The sequence below is a fragment of the Chiloscyllium plagiosum genome, unplaced genomic scaffold (genome assembly GCF_037043375.1).
Source record: "Chiloscyllium plagiosum isolate Xiang-an unplaced genomic scaffold, Cpla_swu_hap1 HiC_scaffold_15, whole genome shotgun sequence".
NCBI lineage: Eukaryota > Metazoa > Chordata > Chondrichthyes > Orectolobiformes > Hemiscylliidae > Chiloscyllium > Chiloscyllium plagiosum.
The window spans coordinates 58,386,373-58,401,209 of NW_028270153.1; the positions used below are offsets into that span (position 1 = coordinate 58,386,373).

General features: G+C 41.7%; 1 protein-coding gene across 3 annotated transcripts; it reads left to right on the forward strand.

Moving 5' to 3' along the window:
- Positions 1–769: 769 nt before the first annotated feature.
- On the forward strand, positions 770–14,204 carry LOC122560009 (troponin C, skeletal muscle-like). Of its 3 annotated transcripts, none has more exons than XM_043710159.2 (6): positions 770–836; positions 9,020–9,077; positions 11,178–11,321; positions 11,440–11,554; positions 13,529–13,665; positions 13,756–14,204. In XM_043710159.2, exons 1-6 carry the CDS (start codon positions 834–836, stop codon positions 13,785–13,787), a joined length of 489 nt encoding a protein of 162 aa, XP_043566094.1. In that variant the 5' UTR covers positions 770–833; the 3' UTR covers positions 13,788–14,204. The 3 variants fall into 3 exon arrangements, with proteins under 3 accessions (XP_043566094.1, XP_043566095.1, XP_087851103.1); XM_043710160.2 differs by lacking the exon at positions 770–836 and adding an exon at positions 2,990–3,068; XM_087994977.1 differs by lacking the exon at positions 770–836 and adding an exon at positions 5,742–5,805.
- Positions 14,205–14,837: the final 633 nt, after the last annotated feature.

Here is a 14,837-nt window from a genome sequence, read left to right on the forward strand (position 1 = left end):
GGGACCTGAAACTCAGTCTCATTCTTCGCACGTTCTGCCAGAGCCACTCAGAGTTCCGAGCAGTTCCTGGCTTCCCGTGGCCGGAGCATTTTATCTTGACGTATTTGCAGGAAGGCAATTAAAATTCCTTCAATTAACACAGGCAATCATAGGCGACCGCGAGCTGAGTGGGTATGAACCACCCGGAGGAAATTTAAAGGTTAAACCCGGAATGGTCTCTTGAAAAGGACTCTCTCCAGCTTTGAAAATTGTTAATGGAATAAAAGATCGGAAGTGTTGATTTGCCTTTTCAAATGCTGCTATTTCCAGGATTTAGTTTCAGTGAATAGCGTGTCATTGAGGTATGTGGCTGAAACACCAGCGATTGAAAAGGGACCCGAAGTTGTGCCGATAGTATCTTGGTACCATGACCAAGACGATGCTGAGACATTTTAAAATGGGTACAGGGCTCCACGCGGACCCAGGAAGAGCTATTACCATTAAACGCTTGCAGTTAAATGACCACGGACATTTAATTAACAATCTGGATTTATCGCATACCTGAGCTGCCTTGGAATTTGACTTGAATCAGACCCTTTATATAGCTTGTTTTGGACAGAGACCTCCCTCGTTCGGTTGTAAAAAGAGGACACGTGCCCAGCTCGCAATCTCACTATTGGCTTTTCTGCAAGCAAGGTCAGAGATGCTGAAATCTCACTGGATATTCGGCCAATTAAAGAAAGAGGACAAGTTAAAAGCTGAGGGGGAAAAAGATTCGCTTTCTAGTAGGAGTTGTGGAAGAGAGGCGTTTCAATTAAATCTGAGTTTCTGTGGCGCCCTAATAAGCCAGGACAATGGTAAGCATGCACATTAAATTCATGTTTCCAATGTGTTGTTTCATTAATTCCAGCGTCATGCCGATATCATCCCGCTTCGCTCCTGTAGCGCATATAATAAGATAGAGTAAGATATATGTAGAGATTTAAATCGGTGAACAATGTCTCCGTGCACAATTCGAGATGTCCAAATTGCTTTTTTTTAAAGTTCAACAGCTACTTTAAAATAAAAGTGGAAAGTACATTGTAACCAAACGAAGCCAAAAAAAAAAGTAACGGTAGACAGTATTTGGTGTCGCGCGCCTTCAGCAACAAAACCATATTACCTGCAGCCTGGTTCCGGAGAACGAGCAAATGCGACAGCAAGAGGAACTCACGGCGACAATTCAACGAAGTAGCCTGTATATTGCTATGGGGTTTTGGTTTTGGAGTGGAAAACGATAGTCATGCACATAGTCATGGTACAGGATGCTTGCAAAATGAAGAAAATGCACAATGTGCATTTCGAACTTTTAAAAAAGCAAAATACATTTTAAAAGATCAGAGATATAACTATCTGGTATTAAAAGGGAAATTTATTTAAGGATATGCTTTTGCTAACATCATTTGCCAGTGAAAACGCCAGGTGCTACCAGAGAAAACAAAATAAATCTCCAGATTACTACAGCTCGAGAATCAACGTTGCTACTTTCGCCGCCTTAACTAAAACACACACAAATAACCAAGCAAAAAGATGGTAAAGAGTAAGAGATTGCTTCCCGTTTTTGTGTTTCTCTCTGAATTTCCCTGTGAATTGTGAGCATGGTTCTTCAAGAGCTCTCGCCAGCCTCTAGTACATGCAAGAGGGAAGGAAACAGATAAAAAGTGGAAGATTCGCGTTATAAATAGAGTGAAATGTGGGCTCCTTCACTTACGAGGCACATTCCTCTGGCTAAAGTTTCTGGATGAAAGCCCTTGCTCATCAGGGAGGTTCGAGTTTTCCGCCTTCTCGACCTTTAGTGGGCTTGCAGATTTGGAAATGTTTGCAGAAAAGCACGAGGAGAAACGCCGCTCATGTGTATGTGTAACATATGGGGCGTGTTGCAGAGTCACCCGACGCTCTCAAAGTGAACAATTCCATGCAAACTGCCGCCAAGTTTAGATGACCGTGTGCGTGCAAAACTTCCAACTCAAAATAAAACCTATTGACAATCGCGTTTATTTGTAGGACACGCATTGAAATGATTATTTGCATCGTGGGCTTTGGCTGCTTCTGTTGAATGAATGCAGTCAGGTATTTAAACCACTCACGGTGATGGGGTATCGAGTGAAACTGCGAGTACAGCCAAGCGTTCTCAATTTGCTGATGACTTCAAACTCCACGCTCTCTCCCGACTAAATTAAACCTCTGATAGGAGGAGTCTCCAAATAAGACTGATTTCCCTATTTTGGAAAGAACTCCTTCAAGCAGTTAAAAATATCTCACCTTCTCTTCCATCAAAGATCTCTCGACCATGCCAATCACGTATCTCCCCTCAGTGATAACTACTGCCACCCAGTGATGTCTCAGATTCGGCCTGGAGTCTAACTGGAACGATTCAGATTTTGACCCATTCACCTCAATAATAAAAACGGGGGCACTTTAAACATTCAAACATAGACGTGCAATAGACTTTTTGTGTTTTTATAAATAAACCTTCTCTTACCCAATACTCTGGCTTTAAAATATTACACGTCAGCTAACCAATTTCAAATATTCTGCATCTGTCACAAAACGTCACCGTTATAGGCCTGCAAACTAACGAAACCTTATTGTTTTATTCAACACGATGCTCAAAAGCGGTTTTAACCCAACTCGCTGATGGGCTCGAAACCCGCACAACCAGACGAGACGCGACTTGTGACTTTTGCCCAATATTCTCCATTAATACCAATAGTACAGAACCGGGCGCTGTGTAAAATCGGCGTTGCAACTGATTATGCCCGTTTCTAAAGAATAGGTTAAAATCACCCTGACTCTCTCGCCGCCCCTCAAATCAGCAGTGGGTGATCCGGATGTTTTCCGTTTCACCTTTTGCTTCCTGAACATATTTTTTGCCCGGTCAGCAAATACACCCTCAACCCCCCTCCCCACTCTTCTTACCGCGATCTGATTTGCTGCTGGAGAAAGCCGACGTCGGCTGGATTACTGAGGTAAATTTACAGACCAAGTGACATTCATACTCTCGCCGCCGCTGAAGTCAGGAGTAGAGGTTGTCAAAAAAAAAAGCCGAGGTAAGAAACGTTCGTTTCAACCAGCGTACATCAAAATCAGCTGAACTAGGGTGGGAATAAAGTGCATGGGTGGTCTTTATTGTAACATTTTGATGAAATGTGCACCCTTCTTTCTGCCTTTGAGGTTATTTGCAATGCTTTTCACTCTGCAGAGAATATCACTCTCCTGTAGCTAGCTAAGTCATTGCATCTCCCTAACATGCTCTGTCTATTTGAAACCAGTAGCGGGAAGTGGCAAGCTTTGCAAAGTCGTGAATTATCGATAGGTCTCATGAACGTGCTGTTTTGTGCATCCTGACTGGTGTAAATTGAGCGAGGATTAAGCTGGAGTACGAGATGCTTTGGATTTCAGTGCCCACTTGACCAGCCTGCCAATTACTCCAATGGTGCCTTTGCTTTTAGACAGAACATTTCCAATCTATTCCAATTCGGCTACTATCTTGAAATCCATGCTCAACGAAGCAGAAATGTGATAGAATTATTTTGTTTTGTTTATTTAGAATCGGAGACTTGAGATGAGGAAAACATGAGAGGGTCATATGAAAATACTCAAATGTTCTGACAAGTTCTGGTATCATTTATTCACATCATTTCTCTTCTAGCGGTAATTAATTTGTTCAAATTCGTTGTTTTCCCAAATAACCTGTTACGCACTTTAGGTGAGGTTGCAAGAATGAGACTGTAGGCATCCCCAAAGTGTTGTTTGGACAGAGATCGTGGATTTTGACCCATTCACGTTGATGGAGCTGTTCCAAATCAGGATGGTGTTGCCTTGGAGGGGACTTTGCAAATGGTGTTGCGATGTATCTGCTGTACTTATTCTTCTGGGTGGCACAAGTCGTGAATTTTGGAAGTGCTGTTGGTGAGACCCTGAAGGTCATTTTGGAAATGCTACGCTCTGCTGCCAGTGTGCACTGATGGTGACAGTGGCAAACGTGGTGACAACCATCCCTGCTGCTTTGTCGGAGATAGTGTCAAGCTTCTTTTGGAGCTGCACTCATCCAGGCAGGAGGAGAGTATCCCGTCACACTCTTGACTTTGAAATGGTGGAGGGACTTTTGGGAAGACAGGACTTGAGTTATTCACTGCAGAATTCCCAGATTCTGACTTGGCCTCATAGCCACAGCGCTTACATGGCTAATCCAGTTCAGCTTCTGGTCACTGGTAATCCTTTGGATGTTGATAGCGGTCAATTCAGTGATGGCTATATCACTGAATATCAAAAGGATATGGTTACATTCCCTCTTGTTGAAAATGGTAATTATTGGTAGAGTGTGGTGTAAATGTTACTTGCCACTTGTCAGCTGAAGCCTGAATATTGTCCAAGTGTTGATGTATATTGACACAGTATCTGAGAAGTTGAAGTGCAGATTAACAATTAACTAACTGAATGAAGAAGCAGGCTCCAGGGACTCTATGGTGTCCTGCTGTTTCTATAATTCAATTGTACAAGACATCACTATCTTTTACATGCTTCCTTAATGACGATTTTGTGATGTTAAACCTGATTGTAATTTCCCTTTCTTGCGAACATTGTACATAAACTGGAGATTCGGTCCATTCATTTCCTAGCAGTTAGATAAAATTGTCACAGGCCAGTGCACTTCAAAAAGGTATTCCCAGTCTTGAAGGGAAGAAGAATACTGGGGAAGTGCGATGTATTTCCATAACTCATTGCCCATAAACAGCAATGTTAAAAGGAAGTAGTAAGGGATCAAATCCTTACCACTAACTAAACTGATTTAAGAATGAGTGGGGTCATTCTTTTTCCATGGTTGAAAATAGTAGGTTTACTGTTGAGTACAAACTCAACTGGATCAGTTTCATAGATGTCATGACTCCTGCTCGAGCAAGTGATTCTAGTCCTGACTCCACAAAGCTGTTTCCTTACTTAGAAAGGAAGAGTGTGATGGTATATTTTCCACTTGCTGGGATGAATGTTCCTATAACACCCTCTACTGGGTACATTGTAGACACTCATATTGGCTCGCAAACCTGCAATTTTTACCAGCCCGAAAGACAAGAACAGCAATTACATGGGCACACTATCACCCCCAAATCATAGCATTCTAATTTGGACGTATAACACTGGTTGGTCGGTAAATGAGCAGAAATCCCCTACATAACAACAATGTGGGCATGCACTCAGCCAATAAACATTATCTTCTCATATGCAACTCCGGCTGGGCTTTAAAAGATGTGTCTGGAAATGCTCATCTTGCCTAAAATGACTGTTTAAATCTTATTACTGAAGGTAATGTAACGTAAAGCTGTCAGTTAAACTCCTGTACTATCTTTAATTATCTTTTCGGTCGGCTTTTTGACTTAAAGTTCAGCAAGCACGGAAACACTTTGCTTTTGGCTGGAATTAGGCCAGCATAATGTAATACATAACAGCTGGCTGTGTCCTGAGATTGCCTAAAGGAGAGAGAAGAGTTTAAGATGAGACCTTTAAAAGGTTACAAGATGCAACTTAATGACCTGTACTAAATTTAGTGGCAACCTTTTGAGATTGCTCTGTTGGAATAACCATTTATAGGAAGATAGTCTGTTTGACTCTAGTTATACACTACATAAGTGGATTAGAACGGATCAGGGTTATTATTGCTACTAAGTTCTAATAGCACTGCCTGAGCAATTGGAAAGCTGGTTCTAGGTGGTAGATGTTGTGCAAGTTGTGATCATTAGCATCGCGGTTCAATCATAAACGTCTCAATCTGTATAAACCCTGAGTGAGGTGAGAAATTTTAGGAGTCGACGGAATTCTTTTTGTAAGTAATATACCCGGCGAATTATAAAGCATTTGAGGAACACCTTAAGACCCGACCAAATATGATGACGGGAAGGTTTTTCCTTGTCCCCAGCAATGTACCCAACAGCTATAACTGTAGCTTGCTCTGACCCGAGACTTATTTTGACTTTTGTAAACCTGCACGTCACCCTGATGGAAACTTCGCTGGTATAATTGCATCCTTACACAGAATGTCAACGTTTGGCTTCTGTGGCTGTTGGGACAGATAATATTAAGTTGGAGAGGGTTCAGAAGAGGTTTACCAGGGTGTTGCCCGGTATGAAAGGCTCGAGTTAGAAAGGCTGGATAGGCTGGGACTTCTTTCACTTGATAGGAGGTTGATAGTTGACCTTATAGAAGTTTATAAAATCATGTGGGGATAGCGTTAATGGTAGGGGTCTATTCCCTAAGATGGGGTATTTCAAAATTAGGGAGCACATTTTCAAGATTTTAAAATGACATGAGGGGCAAATGCTTTATCCACAGTAGTTCGCGGCTGAAATGAACATCGCGAGGAAATGGTGGACTTGGGTCCAATTACAACGTTTAAAAAAACACTTGGATGAGTGCATGAACAGGAAAGGTTTGGAGGGATAAGGGCAAGGAGCAGGGACTAGTTTAGTTTGGGATTATCTTCAACATGGACTGGTTGGACCGAGGGATCTGTTGCCATGCTGTATGACTGTATGACTTTATGTCTCTATGCCTTCTCTGACACGTTTTGGTGATGAGCTGCATATTCACATTAGATTAAGATGAAGCAGTCAGTTTCTGGTTTTATTTAGAGTTAGTGACGGAGAATGAGCATTGGTATCTTTTGATCCTGATTTTTAAACCTGTTAGTTGCTTGAAGTACTTCTCAGTATAATACCGAGGTAATTAGCACATGGAAAGATCTCCCGCTACCGAAATAAAATATTTCCTTCTCCCATTTTTAAATAGGGTTCGGAAAAGATTTATAGGGCTGTTGCCAGGGTTGGAGGATTTGAGCTATAGGGAGAGGCTGAATAGGCTGGGGCTGTTTTCGCTGGAGCGTCTGAGGCGGAGGGGTGACCTTACAGAGGTTTACAAAATTATGAGGGGCATGGACAGGATAAATAGACAAAGTCTTTTCCCTGGGGTGGGAGAGTCCAGAACTAGAGGGCATAGGTTTAGGGTGAGAAGGGAAAGAGACCTAAGGGGCAACTTTTTCACGCAGAGAGAGGAAGTGGTGGAGGCTGGTACAATTGCAACACTTAAAAGACATTTGGATGGGTATTTGAATAGGAGGGGTTTGGATGGGCCGGGTGTTGGCAGGTAGGACTAGATTAGGTTGAGGTATCTGGTCGGCATGGACGGATTGGACCGAAGGGTCTGTGTCCATGCTGTACATCTCTACGACTCTAAGACTCTGTTAATGTCCTGATTTTGGGTATAACCGCTGGCTAAACAGGAACGTAACTTCAAATGTCTGAAGACTCAACAGTGGTAATTGTTGGTTTACTTTGAGTGTCGACAACATTGCTTGGTTAGACTTCATAGAATCATAGATTCCGTACAGTGTGGAAGCAGATCATTCGACCCATCGAGTCCATACCGTCCCTCCACTTGCCAAATATAATTCCAATATCAATTAGAAAAGAAATAAAAACGCTGCAGGAAAAAAAAAGTTTATGTATAGTGGAAAACGAATGAAAAGGCTACAAATTAACACTGCATCATAGTGGGGGAATGGGCTAGCACTGTAACATGGTATTTAGATGAAAGTAACATCATCCGCAGGGTACGGAAACCTCTCAAGATGATCTCAGCCAGCCTGGCTGCTCATTGGCATGAGTGACATTCTGGTTTTGGGTGAGAAAGTTGCCAGGGTCCAAAACGCCCCAAAGTACAAAAAATCTACCATAAGTCGGGGATACAGTTGAAAGGATTGCCTTAAGACCTTCTTGGGAGCAAAAGAGACATGCCCAGTATCAAGGATATTCTTATCCCAAGAAGGATCTGCATTTAAGAAAACACAAGTTGGGTGGCGAAAATAGGAGGGCGTTTGATTCAGACTAAATTTTCGCCGGGGATTGCACTCTGACAAAGGATACGTGATGGCTATTTCTCCCACATCAATGGATTGGATACTATAGATTACTGTCTGTTTGGGAGAAGGTAGTTGGAATGCTTTAATGGTTAGCATTGTCTAACTAAACGCCCCAGGAAGAACAATGCTTCCAATAAGGAGGCTATTACCCCGCGTTTATCTAATTGCTGCCCCAACATCAGTTAACAGAACTATGTCGGGAAATTGCCCCTCAAAGAACGGTAGGAACGGATGAATGCAACATTGAGTCCACTTGCTGACTAGGGCTCGCGACGGACCTGGATGGAATTAAGATACGGATCAGTTATGGGTTAAGATGAACGCCAAACACAGCAACTTGCTCGAGGGGCTGAACTGTCTCTTTCTGATTTTGTTCGGCTGGACCTCTGAAATATAAAGGATAAAGAAATAACAATCGTGACTCCTCAGCAGGTCTCATCACTACCTTTCCAAACTGAAGGCGCCCTTGCATGTCTCGGGTTGGGTCAAAATTTGAACGTTATCGGATTGCTGTTTTGAGGCTGTAGGCAGCACAGTGTGTGAGACATTGGGGACGGAGAATGCGCCGGTTATAGGCTGGGGATGCTGGATGTCACCTCACCTACAATGGTGAGGTCCGACTTGGTCAACGTTGGCAACTTTTCTACCGGCCACTACACAAAGGCAACGCAGAGGAATTATCAGCGCGGCCTCTGCTATAGGTGCCTTTTAGAGGCATCGATATTTTCAAATCAATCTGTTCAGCTCTGTTAAGACACACCTCTGAAATAGGTGGGACTTGAAGCCGGATCACCTGGCTCAGACACTACCACTTTGCCACAAGAGGCCTCAAAAGACAACATTGATGTCACTTGAGCATATCCACAAAGGCTGGAGATTGTTTCTCTGATGCACTGGCCCCTCTAAGCAGCGGGGTGGTTTCAGACAGCAGCTAAAAGGTTGAAGAGGCCGAGCACGGGTTTGATTCCTATCTTGCTGGGAAGCTCCCTGTATAGGCAGTCTTTTGTTTTCCCAGCGGGAAAAGTCTGAATTGTATTTGCGTGGCCACTTCTATAGGCAATTTACTAAACTAGATATTTTCTCTTGCAGCCAATGACAGAACAACAAGCAGACGCGAGGTCTTACCTCAGCGAGGAAATGATCGCTGGTGAGTGCAGGAAGGTTATCCCACCGATGGAGTGGTGTAACACTCAGGGGTGACTCAAAATATATATTACACATTTTCAGGGAAGCAGCTGATTATCACATAGACCCCGATTTCATTTCCCGTGTAGGTTATCAACTAAGATTCATTAATTGAAAAGTAGAAAACGTTGAGAGAAATTCAACAGCATCTCGAGGGAGAAAAAAAAAATAGATTTGTTATTTCGAGTCCAGTCCAAGAGTCCAAAGAGTCACTGTTAACTCTATGGTTTTCTTTTTACAGACGCTGCCAGACTTCTGATATCAGTTTCCCCTGTCTTCCATTGTATCACAGATCTTTCTTATGTCCTTGTTCAATTCCTTCTTGCACAAAACCTAATACAATTCTAACCTCTCTCTGTTGGGAAGAAATGTCACAGGCCTGAAACATTGACTCAGTTTCTACTAGACATTCTATCCTGATGAGGTTTTTTCTTGAATAAGGGTTTTCTGTTTTTGAATCAGTCTTGTTGAAATTAATGCACACACTTGTTACCTTTATTGATTCTGGGCATGAGCAGTGGATCAGGGACTGGACTTTCACCTCCGAGTCATAATGTTATAGCTTTAAATTCTATTCTAGGACTTTGAGCTCATAACCAAGTTAATATTTCAGGTCAGTACAGAGAAAATGCTGGTCTGTCAATTAAAAATTGGCAAATATATACAGTGACTCTACTCACTAAAGAGTAAAGTTATACATTCCAATGTCCTTATCAATATTTATCCTCTATCAATATCTCTAAATAGGGATATATGACCATTATCTCATCGCTATCTGTAGGTTTTTGCTGTGCCACAATTGGTTGCTACATTACAATATTCACTTTATTGTATCCTGTAAAATCAATTTTTTGATCTAAAACTATTAGCCCGCATATTAGTGGCACACAATTCCACTTAATGTGGTACACCTTATAACATGGCCAAGCAACAGGACATACACAGAATGACCCTGGTTGCTTAAAAGTCCCACCAACCAGACAGGACAAGAGGCCAACTCATCTCATATCAAATAGAGAATGAAGATGTGGGCTGATGCGTCATCATTGTTTTACCTCAGTTTGAGAATGACATTTACGCAAGATGGGAAGCTTCTGCCTTAAGTCTTCATGATTCTAATCACATCATTCTCAACCAATAGACCTTTGAACACTTGAGGCAGGGTCTGCCTAAAGGTAATGGATCCTGAATATTGTGTATGAGTTTTGTATGTAGTTTAAATTTGTGATCACGCAACACCAGGTTATAGTCCAACAGGTTTGTTTGGGAGTACTAGCTTTTGGAGCAATGCTCCTTCATCAGGTAGCTCAAGGGGCAGAATCACAAGACAGAATTTATGGCAAAAGATCACAGTGTCATGCATGCAACTAATACAATATATTGAACAAAGCTAGATTAATATTAGATTGCTAGATTGCAGACTGAACAGCAATCTAGGTTTGTTCAATATACCTTATCAGTTGCATGCATGACAATATGACCTTTTGCTATAGATTCTGTGTCTTATGATCCTGCTCCACAGCTACCTGATGAAGGAGCAGCGCTCCAAAAGGTAGTACTTCCAAATAAACCTGTTGGACTATAATCTGATTGCGTGACTTTAGTCCACCTCAGTCCAACACTGGCTCCTCCACATCTTAATTTGTGATGTTATTTCTTCAACTAGCCCTTCTGGAGCAGCCAAGAAAAGTGCAGTAGGTCAAAAGTACTTACACTGATAATTCACATCTTTACTGATTCATACACAGTAGCGAGCCCTCCTTCACTTATGGTTGATCTCTTGGGTTTCTCAATGAGTAGTCAAATCTCAGATTGCAACAGTTCTTATTAACACTCAGATGGCATTTCTACATTGGGATTAAGCTGTAGGATTGAATGGCCGTATCTGTGCTTAAGTACTATGAATTGAGTAGCACAAAATCAGCACTGTCCTTACTTAATCTACATGTGAATGCTTATGCAGAAGATGTCCATATATTGCCTGGCTGAATGCCGACAACTTTCTGAAACAGAACAAACTAAATAATAATATGACAGTAATTACTTAAGTTTCTTATTATAGAGTTTAAGGCCGCATTTGACATGTTTGATGCTGATGGTGGTGGTGACATCAGCACCAGGGAGTTGGGTCAAGTGATGAAAATCTTGGGTCAGAACCCCACCAGAGAAGAGTTGGATGCCATCATTGAGGAAGTGGATGAAGATGGTAAGAAAGCAGTTCTCAACAATACTTAGCAAATTCACTTTTTCAAACATCATTTCATTCTCAAATGTTCATGGCTAATGATAGACTGATCTTATATTTCAATGCGCTCTTAACTTAGGAAGTGGTACCATTGACTTTGAAGAGTTCTTGGTCATGATGGTGAGACAGATGAAAGAGGAGGCGAAAGGAAAGTCTGAAGAAGAGTTGGCAGAATTCTTTCGTGTATTTGATACGTGAGTTTGACATTTAGCTACACTGGTAGAAATATGGCGTACAGCAATTCCATTTTGAGGCAGTAGTTTCAACAGTGTAAGCATTGTGAAATGAAAGAACTTGGTCAAATGTCAGCACAACAAACAGAAAACCACACCCTCTTGAGACGAAATGTAGCAGAAAGAGTTGGCTAGCTTAGTTGCCTGGATAGCTGCTTTGCAATGCAGAGTGACACAGACAGTGTGGGTTTGATTCCTACACCAGCTGAGCTTACCATGAAGAACTCTTCTTTTCAACTGACTCATGGTAACCCTCAGATTAAACTCACTCCCAAACAAAATACTGCAGAAGGTACTTATCTGAAATAATAATAGAAAATCGCAGTAGGTTTAGCACCATCCATAGAGACAGAAAAAAAAGGCTTGTGTTTCGAGTCCAATGTAACTTCTCCAGAACATAAGTGAGGGAGATATACTGAAATATTTGGTGCTAGAAACATTTTGAGCAGAACCAGAAACTGTCAAACCTTATTGAGTTCTTGAGGTGACCAAACAAGTGGATGAGGGTAAAACGGCTGATGTGGTGTATATGGATTTCAGTAAGGCATTTGATAATATTCCTTATGGTAGCCTACCACACAAATACAGAGGCATGGGATTGAGGGTGATTTTGAGGGTGATTTAGCGATTTGGATCAGACATTGGCTAGCTATAAGAACACAGTGAGTGGTGGTTGATGGGAAATGTTCATCCTGGTGTTCATTTACTAGTGGTGTACTGCAAAGATCTGTTTTGATTCCACTGCTGTTTGCCATTTTTATAACTGACCTGGACGAGGGCATAGAAGGATGGGTTAGTACATTTGTGGATGACACTAAGGTTGGTACAGTTGTGGAGAGTGCCAAAAGATTTCGTAGGTTACAGAGGGACATAGATAAGCTGCAGAGTTGGGCTGAGAGGTGGCAAATGAAGTTTAATGCCGAAAAGTGAGGAGATGATTCGCTTTGGAAGGAGTAACAGGAATGCAGAGTACTGGGTGAATGGTAAGATTCTTGGTAGTGCAGATGAGCAGAGAGATTTGGTGTCCATGTACATAGATCCCTCAAAGTTGCCACACAGTTTGATAAGGCTGTTAGGAAGGCATATAACGTATTAGCTTTTATTAGTCTGGGGATCACATTTCGGTACTATGAGGTCATGCTGCAGCTGTACAAAACTTTGGTGCGGTTGTACTTGGAGTATTGCATGCAGTTCTGGTCACCGCACTATAGGAAGGATGTGGAAGCTTTGGATAGGGTTCTGAGGAGATTTGCGTGGTATAGAGGGAAGGTCGTGAGGAAAGGTTGAAGGACTTGAAGCTGTTTTTGTTAGAGAGAAGAAGGTTGAGAGGTGACTTAATTGAAATATATAAGATAATCAGAGGGTTAGATCAGGTGGACAATGAGAGCCTTTTTCCTAGGACAGTGATGGATAGCACGAGGGGACATAGCTTCAAATTGAGGGATGATAGATGTAGGACAGATGTCAGAGGTAGTTTCTTTATTCAGAGTGTAGTATGGGGCATGGAATGCACTGCCTGCAATAATAGTAGACTTGCCAAAATTATGGGCATTTAAATGGTCATTGGATTGGCATATGGATGAGAATGAAATAGTGTAGGTTAGATGGGCTTCAGTTGGTTTCAACATCAAGGGCCAAAGGGCCTGTACTGCTCTGTATTATGTTCTATTGTGGGTGAGTGTGGCATGCTTGGATAGAAAAGGTGACTTTGGACTTAAAGTTTCTGAAGCTCTTTCCTGAGATGTTCATGCATTAAATTTAGATTTGTTGTACCCCTGTGATGAAAATGGATTATGTGATTAAATTGTACAGTGTAACCAGGATAGAATAAAATGAAATTAGATAAATCTGATCTTTTCTCATATACCAACCTCTATTTTGGTGAGATAGTTAGGTTTGGTTTGGATACATTCATACTTTTCTTGCTGACTCTAGGAATTTTGATGGTTTCATCGATCGTGACGAGTTGTTGGCAATCATCAAGTGTGGTGATGAGTGTGTTACAGATGAGGAAGTTGATGAACTGATGAGGGAGGGGGACAGAAACAACGATGGCAAACTTGATTTTGATGGTATGTACAAAAAAAGTTATAATACATTTACTGTTGAGTATTTAGAATATACATGTAAGTTTTCAATCCAATATCTTCTTCACTTTGCAGAATGGGTGAAGATGATGGAGAATGTCCAATAAATGACCAACATTCCTCAGCAACCCATCACTCTTTCTTTTCTGAAAGAAGCATCTTGCACCTCTCCAACACAAAATCAATTGCTCCTATTGTCTTAAGGCTCGGCCCTGCATCCAAGATCATCAAGCATAAATGATGCATTAATTCAACAATTTAGTGAATCGTGTGTTGTTACCTTCCTTCTGTAGCCAACTAATCAGACATCTGATATATACAAGATGGTCGCAAAGAACTCAAATCTGTTAGCCATGACTGGAGCTACACATGAAACATATAGAATTATAGCTACTACAGTTCACTCTTAGTGAGGAAGAAGCAACCTTCTCTGTATGAAACTCTGAATGATTTTGCTACCAGCATAGAACACTGCACAATTTATTCAACACCCTTTCCTAATAAAGTTAATGTCATCTTTTTCAGCAAGTTGCAGTTGCATTTCATTTGGAGAATGTTAATGGATTCTCTGGATTTTAAGTCTCTATTTTCTGCAGGTGACAATGTTCAATTACATCGTTCAAAAGAGATTTATATCTTGAAAACAAAACAATTCGCATTTATGTGGCACACCTTCAAAGTTTGGGAGAAGATTTGTAGCTCGGGTGCTCGTTGTTGTGGTTCTGTTCACCGAGCTGGGAATTTGTGTTGCAGACGTTTCGTCCCCTGTCTAGGTGATATCCTCAGTGCTTGGGAGCCTCCTGTTTAGCGCTTCTGTGATGTTTCCTCTGGCATTTATAGCGATTTGTATCTGCCGCTTCCGGTTGTCAGTTCCAGCTGTTCGCTGCAGTGGCCGGTATATTGGGTCCAGGTCGATGTGCTTATTGATTGAATCTGTGGATGAGTGCCATGCCTCTAGGAATTCCCTGGCAGTTCTCTGTTTGGCTTGTCCTATAATAGTAGTGTTGTCCCAATAGTAGTGGTACAACACTACTATTATAGGACAAGCCAAACAGAGAACAGCCAGGGAATTCCTAGAGGCATGGCACTCATCCACAGATTCAATCAATAAGCACATCGATCTGGAACCAATATACCGGCCACTGCAGCGGACAGCT

Excerpts from the sequence above, each read along its gene's own strand:
- LOC122560009 (XM_043710159.2), top strand. Across the intron at positions 11,322-11,439 it reads TGAGGAAGTGGATGAAGATG|GAAGTGGTACCATTGACTTT; the intron begins GTAAGAAAGCAG and ends CTCTTAACTTAG. Across the intron at positions 11,555-13,528 it reads TTCTTTCGTGTATTTGATAC|GAATTTTGATGGTTTCATCG; the intron begins GTGAGTTTGACA and ends TGCTGACTCTAG.